This window comes from Artemia sp. Qi Xiang Cuo, chromosome 14 (genome assembly GCF_049724085.1).
Source record: "Artemia sp. Qi Xiang Cuo chromosome 14, ASM4972408v1, whole genome shotgun sequence".
Classification (NCBI taxonomy): Eukaryota; Metazoa; Arthropoda; class Branchiopoda; order Anostraca; family Artemiidae; genus Artemia; species Artemia sp. Qi Xiang Cuo.
The window spans coordinates 19,345,557-19,367,325 of record NC_142807.1 but is presented as its reverse complement, the minus strand read 5'-3'; the positions used below and the strand labels follow the sequence as shown (position 1 = coordinate 19,367,325).

At 34.8% G+C, this 21,769-nt stretch overlaps 1 protein-coding gene across 1 annotated transcript; it reads left to right on the top strand.

Annotated features, from left to right (window-relative positions):
- The first annotated feature begins 7,593 nt into the window (after positions 1-7,593).
- LOC148944240 (uncharacterized) lies at positions 7,594-12,275 on the top strand. Its single transcript, XM_089100767.1, has 2 exons — positions 7,594-7,630; positions 11,223-12,275. Exon 2 carries the CDS (start codon positions 11,285-11,287, stop codon positions 12,128-12,130), a length of 846 nt encoding a protein of 281 aa, XP_088956893.1. The 5' UTR covers positions 7,594-7,630; positions 11,223-11,284; the 3' UTR covers positions 12,131-12,275.
- The last annotated feature ends 9,494 nt before the right edge of the window (positions 12,276-21,769 follow it).

Genomic DNA, 21,769 nt, shown 5'->3' with positions numbered 1-21,769 from the left:
GGGGACTGTATAAACCATTCGATAAATTATATTAGAATTAATTTCTTTACCCACTAAGAATATAAATGAATAACTTACTTCTTGCATGTAGCTTTCATCAATATTCCTTTTATTAGAAATAAACCTTTTATTAGAGATACCAATCTCTTAGAAATAAACTAAAGTCACGTTTAGGGTTTTTTCCAATCATACCAGGGTAAGTATTTTCCCACTCGTCACACTTATCATAATGACAATTGGAGCATAGATATCCAATAGGATGAGAGTCACAAGTCTCTTCAAGACAAGTATTACAGTCCTTAATTTGTCCAGCATATCCTTTATGCAAGTTACACGGATTGCATAATCTACACTTTTTATTATAGTCATCAACTATAGTACAGTTCTGACATGATGACCAGCTACCCAGTGTATATAAACATAGTGAACATGTATGATACATTTTTTTGATGTTGTCCGTCTCACTGCCAAAAAGAAACTGACTCAAAATAAATAAAAAAAAACATTGTCTTCTAGGAGGAGGAGGAAAAGTAGTCGAGTATCGTCACTAAAACTTATTTCCTATTGTTTTAACGAATGAATTTCTAGGGAGTGGTTAAAAGCAGAATCACAATGGCATTTTGTTTCGTTTCAATTAATATATCAATAAATTGAGTAAATGTATTTGATTCACAACGCATAAACTTCATACAATAGTCCAAAGATGGGGAATCAGTTCCCATTACACTGTTAAGCATTTCTAGGGTTAATATTTTCCTTTCTAGAACTAATTCCAGTACTCCATCATTTGTAACAGGATATTTTCTTCATTTGACTAGATTCCGTAAGATCTTCTGTTTTTTAATTCCAATAATTCTACTCCTTGATCCTAACAGAACAAGCAATAGTCTAAAATATATATGGAATGTTTCTGCCATTTGCACAATCTCAATATCTCTCGGTCAACCCCCACCATAGAGAGAGAGAGAGAGAAAGTGGAGTAAACGATCATCTAGAGTGTCTAATCAAAAAAGCATTATAAAAAAACATTTTTATTGACACAAATATAATAAAAGAATATATGTTCACTCTCTTTGCGTTAGGTGAGGCAATCCATTTTCGTCAATGTCCTTCATAATAGCATTCAGCCCATGTTGTAGTCGTGATAAATACATTATATTCACTTTTGCGGCAAAGCATAATTGTTCATCTGACTTAAATTTACTCAATGATATAACGTATCTGCCAAACATCTCATCCCACTGAAATTCAACTTATTGACTGAGATACTAACTCTGTAACGGACTTTTTATATTCACGCTCAATGTCAGAGTAAAAGCGTCAACTCCTATAATCATGCTACAATGAAGAACCCTGTCTAACATTAAAACATCCATAACAGCCTGAAAAACTATTAAAAACCATATATTCATACAATAAAACATCCATACAAAAAAACATGAAATAAAACGCCAACCATATAACAATACGTATAATCACTCATATTGTTTCACACATATTCAACCATATATCAAAATCCATCCCTGCAATAACAATCAGACTCACATACAATAAAACATCAAATATAACACCAATACAATGAACAATAAAAATTCATAAACATATAACATCCATATACCTGTCTTGTCTCTTTAATTGATAAAGTAATGTCCTACCTGCACCGTACCTTAGATTAACACAGTAATGCCCCACCTGCCCCGTACCTTAGATTGACACAGTAATATCCTACCTGCCCCATACCTGTCTTTTTGTATGATAGGGGTACTGCCATACTGGAATACAGACCAACTTGTGTGGTATGGGTACTGACCCGTTGTATGGTATGGGTACTCCCCCGTTGTATGATATGGGTACTGCCCCGTTGTATGGTATGGGTACTGCCCACTTGTATGGTATGGGTACTGCCCGCTTGTGTATATTAATATATGCAAAAAGGATAGTAACCTTCTTCATTTAATTGACACATGACTACTCACTAGAACTTCTGATTACCACTCAAATGATCCCCCTCTGAATTTTACACGACCAAGCTTTTTATAAGAACCTTATAGCCCCCCCCCCCGGGGACCAACTTACAACCCTTACCCTTAGAGCTATGGGTGGTTGTCATTCTCAAAGACATAATTTCCAGACCTTTTAGCTATGCTGAACAAAATGGTTATCTCAAAAGTTCGATTGGATGGGTTTGGCAAAATGATGAGAGGGGGGCTGGCTGCTCTTCAATCACTTTTAACTATTTGAAGTCCTTTCAGTTTCCAATAAAATAAGCTTTTTTTGAAGTTTCTAAGACAACAAATGGCCATCTAAAAATGTCTATCAGATTCATTTTGGGAAAATACGAAGTGCGTGTCGAGGGGGGGCATCTGCCTTCCAATAACTTTGACTCTTGAAATGCGCACTGGAATGAATTACCGATCCAATGAGTCCCCCCCCCAAAGTTTATACGACCACCCTTTTTAAAAACCTTATACTTCTCCAAGGCATGACTTAAAACCTTCACCCGGAGGGCTGTTGGGGGGGGGAGTGAGGGGGTTGTCATCCTGAAAGATATTATTTTTGAACCTTTAAGCTACTTTGAACAAAAGGCTATCTCAAAATTTTTTATCGGATGAGTTTGGGGAGATGATTGACATAGGGAGTGGGGCTGGTTGCCCTCCAATTACTTTCACTCAGTCAAACAGGCACGGTGGGAGAGAGACAAAAAACACACACAAAATCAGACGCACAAACACACAGAGACATGCAAACATACACTCAAACACATAAGCATAGACAAAAACTTCGAGAGTAAGACAGACACAGATACAGGCAAACATACGCTCAGACACATGGGCATGGTGAGAGAGAGACAAAAACACACACACACGCAAACAAACAGAGTCAGACATAGAAACACACAAAGATAGATAGTTGACCACTTAAAGTACCAGCCTCCTTAGCACGGGTACCTAGATCACACCTATAACTATCCCAGGTATCTGCAACCAATAGTTCGTACCCCGGGTACCTGCACCCGGCCTGTTTGAATAGCTATAAAAACAATGTGGTTTATATGGGCTCATGCAAACTCACACCAATTTTAAGGATTCAAATTTTTTCTTACGTGCTACTAATTTAGGTTAACCTAACCCACACACGGTAGGTTAGGCAACGCTAAAGCGTTGCCTATAGTAAAGGCCATACGGCTCCAATGTTTTTTTTTTCCCAGAGGAACTTCAAATGGAATGGGTAGTCGTAGAAACTTCAAAGGGGGCTCATTCGATTGGAAATTGAGAGTTCTGGTGCCCTTTTTAAGGGTCAGAAGGGACTGGAAAGTGATCCACGCCCACCATTTCCCCAAACACATCCAATCAAAATTTTGAGATAGCCATTTTGTTCAACGTAGTGGATTTCCAGATAGAAATTATGTCTTTGAGGAGGACAATCCCCCACAGCCCTCAGGGCAAGGGTTGTAAGTTATGTTTTTATAGGGTTTTTATGGAAAGCGTTGTCGTAGAAACTTCAAAAAGGGCTCATTTGATTGGAAATTTAAATGACTAGTGCCCTTTTTAATAGTCGAAAGTGATTGGAAGGCAACTAACACCCTTTCCACGCCCACCATTTCCCCAAACACATACAATCAAAATTTTGATATAGCCATATTTTTAGCAGGGCACTCCCCCCACAGTCTTCAGGGCAAGGGTTATAAGTTATGCCCTGGGGGCATATATGGGTCTCGGAAGGGATGCTCGTATTAACTTCAAAGAGGGCTAATTTGATTGGAAACTGAAAGTTTTAGTTAACTTTTTAAGAGTAAAAATAGATTGGAAGGCACCTAGCCGCCCCCCCCCCTCCACGCCCTTTTTCCTCAAACCCATCCGATAAGAACTTTGAGATAGCCTATTCTTTCAAATAGTTCAAAGACCATGTAACGAAAACTCCGGGTTTAACACAGCCCCCCAGGGCCCGAGGGCAGGCGTTGTAAGTTATGCCCTGTTACAACATTTTGTTAAAAAAAAAATAGTTCAAAGGTCGGATAAGAAAAATCCGGTGTCAATACAACCCCCTATGGCCCCGGATAAGGCGTTCTAAGTTATGCCCTAAGGGCACGTATTGTTCTTATGAAAGGGATGCTCGTATAAACTTCATAAAGGGCTCATTTGATTGGAAATTGAAAGTTCTAGTTCAATTTTTAAGAGTCAAGAGAGTTAAGGGCAACTTGAATCACTCAACAAAATCACTACAAACAAGAGTTTGGGTATCACCTCCTTCTCCCACTGTAAAAGTCTAAAACCTACTGCGTCAATGGCGCTTTACTGAAAACCAATTTTCTGACAAATGTTTTCTTTTGTACTTAATATTAAAAATGAACCTTAAAATTATAGTAACATTTAGAACTGACGAGCTTTCAGCAATTAATATCATTTTACATCAAATATTCAGTCTAGTTTTTTTTACCTCTTTTTTAAGTTGTTCAAGACAATATAGTTTCACTACAAACAAGTCTTTGGATACTGCCTCCTTCCTTAACTGTAAATAAAAACCAAAAGCCTACTGCGTCATTGACAGTTAACTGAAAACAAATTATATTACAAATATTTTGTTTCTAAGTTCTGACACCATTGAAAATAATAATATAATAACAGTGAAAAAAAATTCTTGAACGGATGAACCTTTTAGCATTTAAGGTACGTATACATCAAATATTCTCTTTGATGTTGTTTATACTTTCCAAGACTGTTCAAGACGCATATAGTTTTCAGTAAATCGCCAATGACGCAGCAGGTTTTAGACTCTTACAGTAAGAGACGGAATCACTACAAACTCTTGTTTGTAGTTAATTTTGTTCATTTCAAGATTAATTTGCATATTCAATTTAAGTTTCACTCGTTTTAAGATTTATTTATTCAGTTACATTAATATCCATTGTATGTTTGTTTGAATTGATTGTTTATTTAATTTCTGTTTGTTTTAAGTTTCATTTGTACTTCAATAGGAAAATATTTTTATTGTTTTAAGCTTGATTTTCATATTAAATCTAAGCATTACTCGCTTTAAGATCTATTTATTTATCTATATTGTTACTCGTTGTATGTTTTTTGCTATTATTGTTTATTTAATTTCTGTTCGTTTTGAGTTTGAATTTTACTAGGTATTTGTATCTGCTGAGTTTAAGTTTAAAATGCCCTTTACTTTTCTTTGAAAAACTTATTTTTCGGAAAGTTTTTTTTCTTAATTAATCCTTAAAAACAGTGGGAGTTTGCAAGAAATACCCATATGAACCAAATTGTATTTCAAGGTGTTAAAACAGGTCAATTGCAGGTATCCTGGATGAGAAATGCTGGTTGCGGGTACCCGGGTTGGTTATAGGTATCCGTGCTGATGAGGATGGTACTTTTTGTGAGCAAGTGTCTATCTTTGTTTTTTTCTATGTCTTACGGTGTGTTTTTTTTTGTCACTCTCTCTCTCTCTCCTGCTATTAATTAAAAAAAAAAAATTTCCGAAAAAGAAGTTTTTTCAAAGAAAAGTAAAGGCCATATTAAACTTGTGATCAGCAAATACAAATACCTGTTAAAATTCAAACTCAAAACCATATAGAAATTCCTATTAAAGAATAAATGAAGCGCAAAACAAACAGAAATTAAATAAACAATCATAACAAAAAAATATACAACAAGTAATAATATAAATGAATAAATAAATGTTAAAGCGAGTAATGCTTAAATTGAACATGGAAATCAAGCTTAAAACGAAAAAGAATATTTTGCTATTAAATTATAAATGAAACCCAAAACGAATAGAAATCAAATAAACAATCAATGCAAACAAACATACATTAGATGCCAATATAAATGAATAAATAAATCTAAAAAAGGGGTGAAACTTAAATTGCATATGCAAATCAAGCTTGAAACGAACAAAAATCATCACAAACACGAGTTTGGGTATCGCATCCTACTCTCACTGTAAAAGTCTAAAACCTACTTCGTCATTGGCGCTTTACTGAAAACGAATAGCATTACAAATGTTTTCTTTTGTACTTAATATTGAAAATAAACATTAAAATTACAGTAAAACTTTGAACTGATGAGCTTTCAGTAATTAATATCATTATACATCAAATATTCAGTTCAATCTATTAATTCTTTCTAAAATAATTCAAGACGAATATAGTTTCACTACAACAAGAGTTTCGATACTGCCCCCTTCCTTAACTGTAAGAACCTAAGACCTACTGCGTCATTGGGCAGTTATAGTCATAGTCATATAGGGTAAATTATTGAGCAGTCATAGCCGTTGCAGAGGTAGCATTAATAGGGAGCTTGAAGTCTCAAGTTGAAACCCTTAGCTATTCCTAAGGTATTAAAAATACAGCATTTTATAAGCAGGATGCACAATGACACCTTTACTCTATGGGACACAACTGGGTTGAAATATTTCCCCCTTACTGAATGATACATCCTGTATGCAAACAATCGAAAAATTGCATGATTTTTAAATTGCCCCAATATAAGCGCATTCTTTATTGTCAATATTTCATCAATTATCCTTACGTTTTTTTCTTGAATTGATGATTTCTTAAATTTTACTCCTCCTTCCATATAACCAGGATGCACACAGTGGTTCATGACTTAGTTCAAAATTCCCCTTAACATCTGCTGAAGTTTCACACTTAGAACCTTATTCTTTTAGGACACAACCAGGTTAGAACATTTTCCCCTTTCCCAATGACAAATCTTGGGTGTAAACAATAAAAAAATCGCATAATCTATAAATTGTCAAATAAATTATCATAAACAATCATATTCTTTCTTGTCAATGTTTCATTAATTATCCTCACGTTTTCTTTAACTGATTTTTTTTCACTTTACTCCTTCCTCAACTTGACGAAAGGCTAATGCTGAGAGAGGAACAATATTCTTTATATGTGTCTGCTTTTTACCCTTTTTTGCGATTTCGTCTTTAAAATCATGTTGTCAGCTGGAAACCTTGTTATTCAATTTTCGCTGAGTCAACTTAATTTTACAGTACTCTTCTTCATAGTTGTCCTCAATCAAAGGCGAGACAACATTAACACGTGAATTTAATCAATTCTAAATGGGTTTGAGGGGCTTGATTCAAGGCCATTCAAGGGAGGGGCTTGAGGGGCCATTCAAGGGAGGGGCTTGAACCCCCACCAAAAAAAGTGTTTGTCCAGTCGTAAGATTGAAATAGAAATGCATAAAAACAAATTTTTGATGTTTTTTGTAACCCCCCTCCCAAAGACAAATCCTGGATACGGCCCTGGTTTGAGGCTAAAACAAAACCCAATTTGGTAAAACTAGTCACATTAACTGAGAACTAAAATAATGTTCAGTAGCTTAGTTTTGTAACTTAACCCACGATTTAACATATTCTAAATGAGTTTGAGGTCAGAACGAATTTAAATAATATCTAACCTATTTTGGTATATTTAAATAGATAGGAACTGACTAACAAATAGTGACTAAATTAGTAACCAAGTTTCGCAACTTAACCTAGTTTTGTGTGAAATTAAACATGATAAATAAGATCGTTCCTGTTTGTTTTTTTCATTGGAATCAGAGCTCAAACACAGTGAACAATTTTGTTAAGATCGTTTGGAATTGGAATCCTTGATTAGATTATTTGGGTAAGACTTTGGACTACAGTTTTATTTATCCCGAAAAAGAAAAATTATCTATGAAAGACTTCCCTATTTTAACTAAACTAAGTATTGAACCTCATAATCGTCACTACTCCTAACTTGAGCAATCTTTACGAATTTTTAGCTCTTCACAAGGAGGCATTATAGTAATAAAAGAAAAGCATTATGTTCTATCTATAAGCTTTTCATAAATGTGCTTTGATAAAAAGCATCATAAAGGTCTATAAGGCACCGAAAAATGGGCATTACCGTGCAATTTCTGTTGTGCATAGAATGGAAAGCTAAAAAAGAGCACCATCATAACCCTTATAATCAAAATTTCTAAATCTGAACATTATAATCTGGTTTGTAATCAAATTGCATATTCCCCCTTCCAGTCTCCTTAATAAGTTTTTTTTTTTATTTGCCTGTTGACTAATTGAATTAGGGTAAATGATGTAGATCTGCTACATCTAACCTATGATAGTGGCTTCAGTTCATGAAAATTGAGGGGGGAAACGTGAAAATATAGTTTTCAGTGCCTCGGAAGGGGAATTTTTTTCATTGAAAACACCCAAATTAGATATTTTTTAACATCTAAGGGGCTGCAATGAAACCTAGGGGACATAAGTCCCTTGGCCCCATCTCCATTTGACATCACTGGAATTAATAGATGACTGTAGCCTCGTAAAAAGATATTCAAAATTCCTTGATCATATCAACGTGCTGTTTCTACATTTACATTTAAAAAGAGCATACAAAAGACACATTGATCAGTGATAGAACTTTGAGCTCTAGAATATCATACTGTTATAAATTTTCTAGGGTGCAATAAATGACTGATTGGGAGCCAAAAAAAAAACTATAAAAAAAACACTCAACCAAGATATGATAGTCCAATGGTTAGGACCCTGTTATGGTTGTGGTAAACCAGGCTCGAATCTTGGATAAAACATTTTACTAGACTAAATATTCATTTTCTGGGGTCTGATGAATCCTGAAAAAATGGGGTCCGAAAAATATTTTATAAAAATATTCTAAAATGCACCCATAAAATTTTGCATAAGAACATAAACTTGTCAGGGACGGATCTAGGGAGAGGAGATGGCAAAGGGATTAGCCTGCCCCCAGCACCGGTATGTAGTTGGCAGTGCTTCCTAAGGTACTTTTTGGTCAGATTAAATACAATTTGTACCCTAGTTTTCCATCTCCTGAACGCATCAACGTTTAGTAGGGGAGAGTAGGCGTGGCTTTATTCGGGGAGCGATAGTGATAGAAGAAGAGACGGTGGTTGACAGAGGGAAGTTCCCCTATATTAGAAATGTCTACATGTAACTCTACTCGTAGGAAACAGTTTTGTGCATTCGTTTCAAACTGTGTCAAGATCTTTTGACTGGAGGAGGTGGAGTGATCTGGGAGCCTTCAAAGGGTGGATATAATTTTATGACGACAGGATTGGAGAATGGCGCTCTCAACTTTGAACACCAAAAGCTATAATTGTTTTGTGGTATTGTAAAGTATTTGTGACTTTCACATTTAGTGGAACACAACTTTAATTTATTTTTCGTTTTTCAAATTCAATATTAATATAGAGCTTCTGATATCGACGCCACTATAGTATTTGGTTCCAACTTAATTATTTTTATGAATTGTGTGGTTGAAGTATGTCGGTGTTTTCTGAAAAACTAACTAGAAAGGCGTTTAATATTATCCGTTTTTGTTTCTTCTTGATTATTTTATTTCCCGTATGGCCCCAATTTAATGAAATTATAGCCTATTATGCGTAGAGTCGAGCGGATTAATGCGCTGGATTTAAGATCCTTTGTCCGAGAGGGCGAGGGTTTGAATCCTAGTGTACGGTTTTTTTTATTTTCGGTTTTTGTTTCTTCTTGATAATTTTATTTACCAAAAAACCCCAATTTAACGAAATTATAGCCTATCATAGGCAGCGCAATAGCACTGCCTAAGTAAAGAACGATATTGGCACCATGTATTTTTTTTTTTATAGACTTTACTGAAAAAAATTCTTTTAAATGTTTTCACTTTTATAACATTAAGAAATCAAAAATTAATTAAGATTTTAAGGAATTAATATCAGCGTGTTTATATTAAACTGATAATGCACATTTTTTCAGTAAAGTACAAATTATATTCTGACTTAAAAATCATAGGTTTAGAACCCTACTCAGAATAATTTCTGCTTGTTTTGAGTTTGACTTATTTTAATTTCTGTTTTTTTTTGGGTGGGGGGGGGGTAATTTGTTTATTAATACTCATTTGTGGTAGCTGTATACTTAGTAGATTATTTGATTGTATTTATGTTCATTTTTGGTTTAACGGATTTCTTCACTTTTTTTTGAAAATCTTATTTTGTGCAAAAAGGTTTTTTGATTAATTATGTGTAGAGCCGAGCGGATTAATGACCTAAATTAAAAGACGGAGATCAGCACCACCAGTCTGGGCCTTGAGGGTCTTGTGAAGCATCCTTTACCTTTTTTACCTGTTATGTGTAGAAGAAAAGATCTGTAGAGCTCTTGAAAATGTTAATGCTTTTAAGCTATAAACTTATTTTTTGCACTTTCCCATTGTGTTCAAAGGTGTAATATTTATTTTGAGTTTATCTCATATTGGGTTTGTTAATAGTTTTATAATCAGGACAATAGTTATAAGCTTCTTGGAGGAGCAAACAATAATTCAAATTTTAGAGTTCAAGCACTATTCAGTGGTACAAAAAAGATCCTTATTGTCATGAAAAAATAAAACCCACCTGCCGCAACTTATATTGGGAAAAATACATAAAGTGAGTTTTAGTGTACAAGATAAGAGTGATTGCAAACAATTGAAATTGTATATGCAAATTTGTTGCATATAACTAGTCTGTTGACCAAGAAGCCCCGGGCCCTGACCAGTCTGTATCTTTCCCTGTTTCTTGTAATTCATTTATCTTAAAAACCTGGTTTTGAAATGGTGTTTTACGAATAGACTGCATGTAAATCGAATACAAAATGAGAGATTTTTTTAATGGAGCCAAAAATGGTGTTTCTAATTGGCTTATTTCTTCAGAGCTTTGACACTAAAAGACCAAGCTAAAAGACGTGAATATTAGCCAAAGAATCTAAACCAACAATTATCTCGATATGCACTTGTTGTAAATGACACAAATTGGTTTAAGAGGACTTTGACTTAAGTGCCCTGTCTAAAGAGAAAAGGTAGTACATGTGACGTCTTGCAATGTGGCACTAGTGGCAACACCACATCTAGCATGGGGCAACACTTGGCATTTTTCAATCTCTGTAATCATTTTCTGTCAGGAACTGGGATCAGATACGTATTACTGCCTTTACTTTACCAATTACACTAATTAAATTCATTATTCGTATTTTTACTCTGATAAAAATACCAAGTTTCGCGAAACACTAGATGACGTTGATAGTTTCTTTTTGTCAATACTATCGCCAGTTTCACCTCTTATAAGTCGCTAATACTCTTTGGCCTTCTCTAGAAAGCTCAATGATGTTTTGCTGAAACGCCTTTGAAAATGCTGCTTTTGTTTCATGATCACGTGTTCATCTTAACTAATTTTTTTTTCTGTTTTTAGACTCCCTGTTTTCTACAAGGAAGAATTGGTCTACGTCTGAACTTTGTTGAGGGTCATTAAAAATGAACCAATTTTCTTCACCTTTTATAGCCCTTTTAAGAAGACTAAGCATCAACGACAACACCCTAGTGACTATTCAATGTAACGGTGGAGATGTTACGGCTAATAAGAGTTTGTTAACAACAATGAGTGATGTCTTTAAGAGCATGTTTGAAAACGACTTTCTTGACAACGCAAATACAGTTATAGCAGATGATGTTCATTTTGAGACTATGCAGTTTATTATCACGTGTTATACATTTGAAACATGTGTTTTATGTTTCCAAAAAGTGGACAATGAGGCTTTCGAATATATTGCTGAGAAATATAATTTTTTAGGTATTCGGGAAGTAGCTGCTGAGAAGACAATTCATATTTACAGAGAAACAGGAAATATAGAATCCCTTGGGAAAGTTTTTTCCATTTACAACAATCAAAAAGCCAGGATGATTGCTTTAAAAGAAGTTGTTTCAATCGTTACTATGGGGCAAAATGCACCATGTTTTGTTGATTTTTTTACGACCGAAGAATTCAAAGAGTTTTCCAAAATTTGTTGTGAGGTATTGAAAGACTCAAAAGTTGGGCAGTGGGAAGGTTTCTTAAAAGCATTTTATAGCTGGACGTCCAAGAAACCTGAAGAAAGATCCATGACTTCATTAGAAGTTTTGGGAATGATGAACTTAGAAGAATTCCCATTTACTGAAGTTCTCACACTGCTCAAAAATTTAAAACTTCACGATACATTCCAGATCATTAAGTCAATTCAAAATATATTAAAAATAAAGTCAATTTTCAATGTATCCACAAGAAGAAGCTCGTGTTTTTGGGTCTTTGACTCACTAAACAACGATGGTTTTCCAACATTTTAGAACTTCTTGCCAAAATTTTGCAAAAATTAAAATCATGTTTCTAAGACAAGTCAACTCTTGGTGTACTGTCAATGCAAGTGAAATTACAAAAGTGATGATGTTTATAGTATTATAAATAAAATCAATTTTTAACAATAAAAAAAGTGGTAAACCAATTTATTTTTGTTCCGAATTTAAGGGAACGTCTTTGTTTAAGGAATTTCTAACAATGTTCATAGCAATATTGTTATAAATAGGATTTTTCCCTCCCATTTGGCTTTTAGTATACGCCCCTGTAGAACCGACTGACGGAGATACTAGTGACTCAGATCAATTTTACTTACAGTTACAGGAGCAAATAGACAAGGTCCGAGGTAGAAATATGATGTTATTACTGGGAGATTTTAACGCCCAGGTTGGTAGAAATAAGGATAGATGGTATCCCAGCTTAGGTAAATTTGGTGTAGGAAAAGAAAACAGTATTGGATACAGACTTTTGCAATTTTGTAGGTATAACAATCTAGTTATAACCAATACGGTGTTTGGTCATAAAATGGCTCATAAGCTAACATGGTATTCACGTGATGGTAAGACAGCAAACCTAACTGATTATGCTATAGTAAACCGAAGACTGGCAGGATCAATTCAAGATACTAGGGCATATAGGAATGCCTTAATTGATGTTAAGAGTCAAGATCATCATCTAGTAGTGTCAAGGGTTAATTTAATGTTGAAATAACGGAAGGGTAACTACCTCCCGGGAAGTTTTGATGTTAGTAGACTCCATGATGAGAATTTGAGAGAAACTTTCCAGGAACAGTTGAATACTAAACTTGAGAGTTTAAAATTTGATAATGTTGAAGATGGTTGGAATAATTTTAGAAAAATAATTTGTGAAGTTGCTGAAGATGTATTAGGGAAGAAAGCTAGAACTGCAGCTAAGAATATTAGTGAAAAAGCTTTATGTTTAATAGAAAGGAGAAAGGACTTGTACAAGAATTATCTGAGTGATAGATCGCATGAAAACAAAAGAAATGTAAAGAAAGTGGAGAAAGCATTGAAATATGAACTAAGGAGGTGTGAAGTAGAGGCCATGGATAAAATTGCCGAGGATTTAGAAGATGCAGCTAGACGGCATAATAGTAAAATATTGTACTGGTACGTTAACAAATTGAGAGGTAGTAGTCAATCCGGACTTGTCCCAGTTAAAGATAGGAATGGGGTGGCAATTAGCGATAAGGAAAAACCTAAAGCGAGATGGGCCGAACATTTTGAGAACTTACTTAACCGAGATAGAGTTGCAGGAAAAAATATAGAGGAAAATGAAAAAGTTTGTGATACCTTGGATGTAAAGGAAGATTTTTTTTGTGAGGAGGAATTAGCAGCAGTACTAAAAGGATTAAAGAATAATAAGGCTTCAGGTGCTGATAGGGTGGTAAATGAGTTTCTTAAATATGGTGGCTCTGAGGTTAGAAATAAGTTATTGAAGATTATGAATATGATTTTTGAAAAAGGGGTAGTACCTAACGATTTTAAGAAAACTTTAATTAAGCCACTTTATAAGAAAGGTGATAAAAGTGAATGTGGTAATTATCAAGGTATTAGTCTGGTCTCTGTAGGTAGCAAATTGCTTAGTAATATGATACTTTTTAGACTGAGAGATGCCGTAGACAAAGTTTTAAGAGAAGAGCAGTGTGGTTTTAGAAAAGGTAGAGGATGTGTTGACCAAATTTTCGCTCTTAGGCTAATTATTGAGAAGTGCCTAAGTTTTCAAACACCTTTGGTCCTCAGTTTTATAGATTATGAGCAAGCGTTCGATTCTGTTGATAGAGGAGCTTTAGTAAAGGTTTTATCCTTGTATGGTATACCAGACAAATACATTAAAGTAATTAGTGCTATGTACGAGAATAACACTGCTGCGGTTAAGGTAGGAAATGAGGTTAGCAGCTGGTTTTGTATTAAAACAGGAGTTAAGCAGGGTTGTGTTCTATCTCCCTTTACATGGATCATTTTGATTGATTTTGTCTTGAGGAGCACAGGAAAAGCAATGGGAGAACACGGAATCAAATGGAGAGGAAAAACTCTCCTAGACTTAGATTATTCTGATGATTTAAGCATCCTAGATGAAAATGTGAGCAAAATGAATGAACTTTTAGAGGTTTTACGAGTTCAGGGTGCTAGTATTGGTTTGAAAATTAATGTTAGGAAGACTAAGTCACTAAGGCTAGGAATAAGTGAAGATGAAAAGGTGACGTTGGGTAATGAAGAGATTGATCAGGTGGGCAGCTTCGCTTACCTTTGTAGCATTATCCGTAAAGCAGTCGAGAGCAGTAAAGATGTAAAATATAGAATAGCCAAGGCTCAGGGTGTTTTTTCAGAGTTAAAAAAATTTTAGAAGAATAGAAAGATAGGTTTACAAACCAAGGTTATAATCTTAGAAGCTACAGTGATGACAGTGGCCAAATATGGTTCTGGAGTATAGGCACTCCGAGAAGCAGTTGAAGAATTCCTAGATATTTTCCAGATAAAATACTTAAGGATTATTCTGGGTACCCGGCTGACTGACCGTATTTCAAACAATAGGCTATACGAAAAATGTGGTTCAATACCGCTTTGTAGGTCTATAATGAAAGAAAGCTTGAGGTGGTTAGGGCATCTTGTGCGAATGAAGGATGACAGATTGCCGAAGATTGTTCTTTTCGGCCAACAATCTAGGGCTTAACAGAAAACAGGTCGTCCCCGTCTGGGGTAGGAGGACGTCATAAAGAAAGATTTAAAGGAAATGGGAACTTCGTGGGTGGGTGTAAAAAGGGAGGCTTTGAATAGATTGGGGTGCAGGAGGAGCGTGCGTAGCTGTGTTGGCCTCAGGCGGCTTGGTGTTGCGATGAGTTGTTAGTAGTAGTAGTAGTATTTGGCTTTTGTGGTAATACGGACAAATTCCCTTAATAAATCTACATTTCATTAGATACTTTTAGGCGTATGCGTCATCAGTAAAATCTAAAAGAGACCACACAAAGCAACTGAAACTTAGTTTCAAACTTTGTTTGCGAAAAGAAAAAGTCTAAACAATTAAAAACTTACTAATAACTCAACTATTGAAAACCAATTACCAAAAATAACTTTCGTCCCAACCCAAACCAGAGCAAGCAGTCCTAAATCCCAATCAACGACTACGGTGGGGGTGGGGGATTGCGTTCCCCCCCCCCCACCGGGATCCACCTCTGATGGTAACTGTTTAATTAAGGAGTGATGCGGTTCAATAGTAACCGAAACTGTAAAGAAACAGAATTTTGATATCAATAAATATTGCAAAAGAATCAGATTACTGTTTTTATTCTAAATATATAAAATTTACTGAATTTAGTGTTGCAAATTAAAAGCTACGAGGACTTTTTTTTAAGGAACTTATAACAATATTCATAGCAATATTGTTATAATTAGGAAAATTGCAGAAACGAAACCCAATTTAATGTTATAGGGCCTTTCTTCATTTCTAACTCAAATACATAAAAGTAAAAATTAAGCTGGGCTTAAATGTTATTGTTTTCCCAAGTCAAGGCGTAATCTTAGGAAAAAGCACGCTCCAGGCTTATGAACATTTATGTATCTTTTTTAAAGATATGAAGCTTAAGTAGTTTAGTTAATACATCCAATACGTATTCCACATCGTGTAAAACACTTTAGCTATAATAGGTCCCGACTGTACTTTCTCAGTAATAAGGCTCATTTAGTCATATTCTCGATTGATGAGATAAACAATCATCTGGTAAAAAAAATATCAAGAACTGTCGAGTTTTTTTCAGTTCTGATTTTTATAGCTTTCACAAATAGCTATATACAACCATAACAAGAGTATAGCTCTTAGCCACTTGTATAAAAAAATAAAAAAGGAGGTAAGAAGCATCCTAATTTACTAAAGTAGTATTATAATTGAGGACGGTGGGTGCAGTAAAGATGTAAGAAGTAGAATAGCCAAGACACAAGAAAACTTTTTGAAGTTGGAAAAAATTTGGAACCATAAGAAGAACCAAATTTGAAATACTTTAATTCAAAATAAATCAGTTAATTTAGTTCAAAACAAGCATTAATTCTAAGCGTATCTGTAATTTTTTGTCCAACATAATCTTTTCTGAAAACTGGGCATACTACCATTTTTCGTTATGAACAAATGATCTAAATAGGTCAAAACTTTGGGAAAATTCGTTGGGTGCCTTAATTGAAAAAAAATATTTTTCATACGAATGAATTCGTATGAAAAATGCACACTATTTTCCTCATTTCTACCATAAATACAGGGGGTCGTCGCAAGAGAGATATCAGGCACAAGTCCTAAGCTCATTAAAAGCTCCCACCCAAAATCATATTTTGAACATTTAATGCTTTCTAAAAGAACTAGGTTAGCAGGTATTGATGTCCTTAAATTGGGTAATTCTTTCCGACTAGAGTATGTATTAATTCGAAAAACACTTTCCTCAAAATTAGTTTTTCAAAGAAAAGTAATGAGCTCCATTAAGCCAAAAACGAGCAGAAATAAAGTCAAGTAATCTGCCAAGGGAAAAACTACCATAAATCACAAATAAATAGAATATTATTATTATTATTTATTTCTAACCCTCACTATACAAAGGTATAATACGTGGAGTATAATACGAAGAAAAACACATAAAAATACAACGCAAATCAATATAGAAATCAAAGAAAGCCAGTTGCAGAGTAAAACATAAAATTTAAAAGAAACTAAAACAAAAGAGAAATAACATAAAAAAAGGGTAAGAAGAAGAAGAGAAAAAAAACTCATAACTTGCAGAATCTAATAAGCAGTAGCATACAGAAATATGGACATACGCTGTCATTATTGTTATCATTATTTGATTTTTACTCATTCTTTACAAAGCTATAAAATTTGGAGTAACCAAAGAGAGAAAAATAAACAAATTTAGGAAAAACAACTTACGACTGAAAAAACCTGATAAGGTGATAGTGCGGAGAAAAATGGATACATGCGGTATTTGAAAGCTTTCTGTGTAGTACTTTCAGTTTTACAGTAATATCAGGAACAAGAAACTTGTTAATAATTACCCGGTTTTTAGTCCAAGGTGGACGAAACAACAAAAATCTTCAAAATCTAAAGAAATTAATCCGGATTCTTCTTAACTCTTTTTTCTTAAGAAGGGTAAAAATTCCAGAAGCAAAAAGAATTGAATGGTCACAAAAAGTTCAGTAGAGCTTGACCAACGCAAGTTTATTATATTTACCTCTATTGCCGACAATCTCATTATATCCTAATTGAATTTCCTTATTAATATCGGAGACTGTGAGCTGATGCAAGCTCGGAAGACTATTAGTTATAGAAATACTGAGCCATCGAAGAGCATCTACGAGAGGGATAGTAAAACCACTACAACGAAGGGGAGTACTAGAATTTTTGTTGAAAGAAATAAATTCAAATTCATCTATAAGAAGAGAAATATGTATATCCACCCACGCCAACCACCCTCCCCACCCATATCCACCTACCACCCTCCCACGCCAACCTTCCCATTTCTACTCTTGAAATTTAAATAAATCAAAATAGTTTAGGTGTATACAAGCTATCAAAGAAAGTAAACAGATTTTTTTTGCAAATGGCACCAAGTTTTCCATATCAAGTCAAATAGAGAAATCCTAGAGCTAAATTAAATACTGCTTACTTTGTCTATGTTTGTAAAAAGTTATATGTTGTTAAAAATTTCTGAAATTCTTTCTCCAGTAGACAATTAGCAGGCCAAACTTTTAAGTCTTAAAAAACAAAAAATTTAAAGTGGTGTTTCCTTTTTAACTGAAAAGACCATGTCAATGTAAAACGAACCGAAATTAATTAAAAAAAACTTTTTCCACAAAACAAGTTTTTCAAAGAAAAGTAAAGATCTCCATTAAACCAAAAATGAGCAAAAATACAATTAAATGATCTACCAAGCGTGAAACTAACACAAATCAGCATCGATAAATAAATGAAGCCCAGAACGAATAGAAATTACAATAAATAACCGAGTCAAACTCAAACCAAGCAGAAATTAACATAAGTTGGGCGGAAAACCCCTATGCCTTCCCAAGGCCAGAACAAAATTTGCACTTTACTGAAAAAATACAAATGAATGTGCATTGTCAGTTTAATATACATATACTGATATTTAGTAATCAAAATGTTAATATTATTTGATTTATTAAAGTTATAAAAGTAAAAACATTTATATTTTCACCTTGACTCTTAAAACGGGCACTGGAACTTCAGATTACCAATCCCATGAACTCCCTCCAAAATTTATACGACCACCCTTTCCTTAAAAAAAACCTATATGCCCTAGGACATCACTTACACAAGGACATCACCTCCTCAAGGCTGTGTGGAGTGGTTGTCATCCTAAAAGACATAATTTCCGGGTCTTGTAACTAAGTTGAACAAAATGGCTATCTCAAAATTTTGACTGGGTAAGTTTGGAGAAGGTATTACTTCAAAAAGATTTTCTTTTTCTGAAGCGGTAGAAATGATTGATAGTTAAAGAATGAAAAGAAGACAGCATAACAGTGGTATTGCGAGAGTATAACAGTGGTGTTGCGAAAGTAGAACAGTGGTGTTGCGAAAGTATAACAGAGGTGTTGCGAGATGAACTTGCTTCCTGCTAAAAAAGGTTTTTTTTTTCTGAAGCGATAGAAATGTTTGATAGTTAAAAAATATAAAAGGAGACAGCATAACAATTATGTTGCGAGAGTACAACAGATTTGTTGCGAGGTGAACTTATTTCCTACCAAAAAGGTTTTCTTTTTCTAAGGCGGAAGAAATATTTGAGAGTTAAAAAATGAAAAGGAGACATCATAACAGCGGTATTGCGAGAGTATAACAGTGGTGTTGCGCGATGAACTTGTTTCTTGCGAAAAAAAATTTCTTTTTCTGAAGAGGTAGAAATGTTTTATTGTTAATAAATATAAAGCAGGTTGTCACTTGGACTCAAGTTTATTTGCAGAAGATACATTTGCTTCAGATAATTACAGATTTAATGACAGTCCAAAGGCAATACAGCTCATACGATGAGTTCTGGAAACCTTTTTTTTTTAGAAAGTATCACCTATTGAGTAAACTATCTTTGATTAGTTGCGTAAAGAAATTTAAGTGGTACAATTAATATATATTACGTAAATATGATATGACTCAGTGGTTGCTGTCGAAACTACTTTTCAGTGGCCTGCTTTACCCAAAACTGGGATAGTCAGTGTTTTCTCGGCTGCAACGAAAAAGCATGTAAGGCATAGACAACTCATATATATGCATTACTTTCCAATGAAATAATACAGATATACTGTCGTATAAAAGGTTTGAAAACATGGGTTAGAACCGTACATTCCTGACTTAAGCACTAGATTACGGTTTGGCCACACCTGTCAAAGGCTTCTATCTGTTATAAGTAGTCGAACGGTAAACTAGGCTTTCCAAAAAACAGCTTAACATCTATTCTAACATCAACGTTTTTTAGCCTCTTAAGCAGCCGATAGATTTATGAAGAGGCTTATAGATTTCTGAAGATGTCAATATAAAAAAAAAAGTAGTACTCTTGGTCAACAGCTGTTGATCGAGTGGGAATCAATGCTATGACTAAACAAGCTCAGCCACAGTCTGGGGACGCAAGTATGGGAAGCTTGCGGTTAAACGAATTCCTACTTATAACCTGAACTTCGGATGCCATTTTAGGCAGAAAAATGCCTGGTCCTGCAGGAAGTACAAGTAGTTATCACTGCTACGATGACTGCCAGCTCATCACAGCGCTGAGTAACCCAAGTCTGACTTACTGGCAAACCCATTCCCTATTCGGAGCTTCTTCGTTGGCTACCTCTCCAGAGATGCCAGAGGAAGTAATTATTTTTACAAACCCATCCCAGCCTAATTTTGGAAGGTCAATCTTTCTCTTAAGACACTACAGGTTATGTAATATAACTTTGTAAATACTGTAAATATACTTGGCTGTCAACTTGATCGATCTTCTCGTTACACATCACTTCTTTACCTTCACTATTTTCTAGTCTTAGTAACAAAGTATTCTTAACATTAATTTTCAAATCTATTCTTGCACCATGAACTCGCAAAACCTCTAAAATTCATTAATTTTGCTAAGACTTTCATCTAGGATGCTTGAATCATCGGCATGATCTAAGTCTCGGAGAGTGTACTTCCCCAAATGATTCCCTGTTTTCCCTTCTTCTTGAAAATTTCTTGAAAATACGAAGAATATGAACCCCTAGCTCTGATTATCCTCAAGTTACAGGATTCCCAAGTACAATCCATTTGGTTTCACGTTATTCTTCTTTTTCATAAGGTAGGATATCCATAATTGACGAAAACCGTTTTTATTTTCCTTCTTTTATACCTGGCTGTGACACTAGCCCCTCATTATAGGTCAGTCCATTAAGTCAAAACTGTTGACACAAATGGCAAAAACTTAAGACGACTAAGCAAAAAAACAGAAATTTCAAAAACTTTTACGCCAGTGCAAGGCCGTATCCAGGGAGGGAGGGGGGTTAGGGGCTTTGAAGCCCCCCCCCCGCCCAAAAATTTTGTCCGAGTCACAAACACGTACCAAAAATGAATGTAAACAATTTTTTATGCGTTTTTAAAGTTTTTTGTAACCCCCCCCCCCCCCACCGAAAAAAATCCTGGATACGACCATGCATAAGTGATTTTCTTGAAATGTTAAACTCACAATATGCTTTGTTAGCTCATATACGTTGTAAGTCAAATCTCAAGGAAAAGGCTTCACGCAATTTACTCTTTTTTCAATCTTTTTTATGACCAGGTAAACAACGGGATCCGACGTAATCTTTTTCGGTGCGGAGCCCTAGATATTTTATCATTTGATGAAGTTTCTTGTTCCTGTCTGAAAGAATTAGCCCCACAGTTCATCAACATTTACACATATCGCAATACGATAATCACCTTTGTTGGTAGCTCCCAGCCAGTTACTAATTTTCAGCTCAGAAAAAAATTGTGTATGTTACACAACAGGAGCCTGAATCGTGACACCAAATAAGCATTGCTCACTACATGGTCAGTGGGCTTAATTAGAAGGGTGACGAATATATATATATATATAATTTTGGCGAGTCTAACATATTTTGTCTCATGACTGGGGGACCAAGTTGAAACTTACAGGATTTTTTGGGGGGAGGGGGGAAAGGGACTTCTTATTTAGGTTGGATGTAAGAGTGCTAAGTGTTTCTATTCGGTCCGAACAAGCATTCATGCTAAGTTTTTTTTTTCATTTAACGCCTGCCGCCCAACAGGCATTTTGGCTAGCACCAAAAAATAAGTTTTGTATTAATGTTGGTTGACAATTTAATCTACGGTTAAAATTACATACGAAACAAATACCCGATTCAAAGCATATGTGACATGAAATGGAATTTTTTGAATTATCGTTAAAATCGCAATGTAGAGGACCCATTGAATTGACTATTTGACTGCCACTTCAGTCAATATAAATTCCGAACAGTTTTTTTTAGACCGGGTTATATTTAAATGTAGGAGAGGAATCCTCCTGCCCTATTCAAGCTGGCTTGGGCTCCTAGTTCCCTCTTTTATAGGCTACTTTGTGTTTCAGTAATGCTAGTCCTTACGCTTGTATCATACTCTTG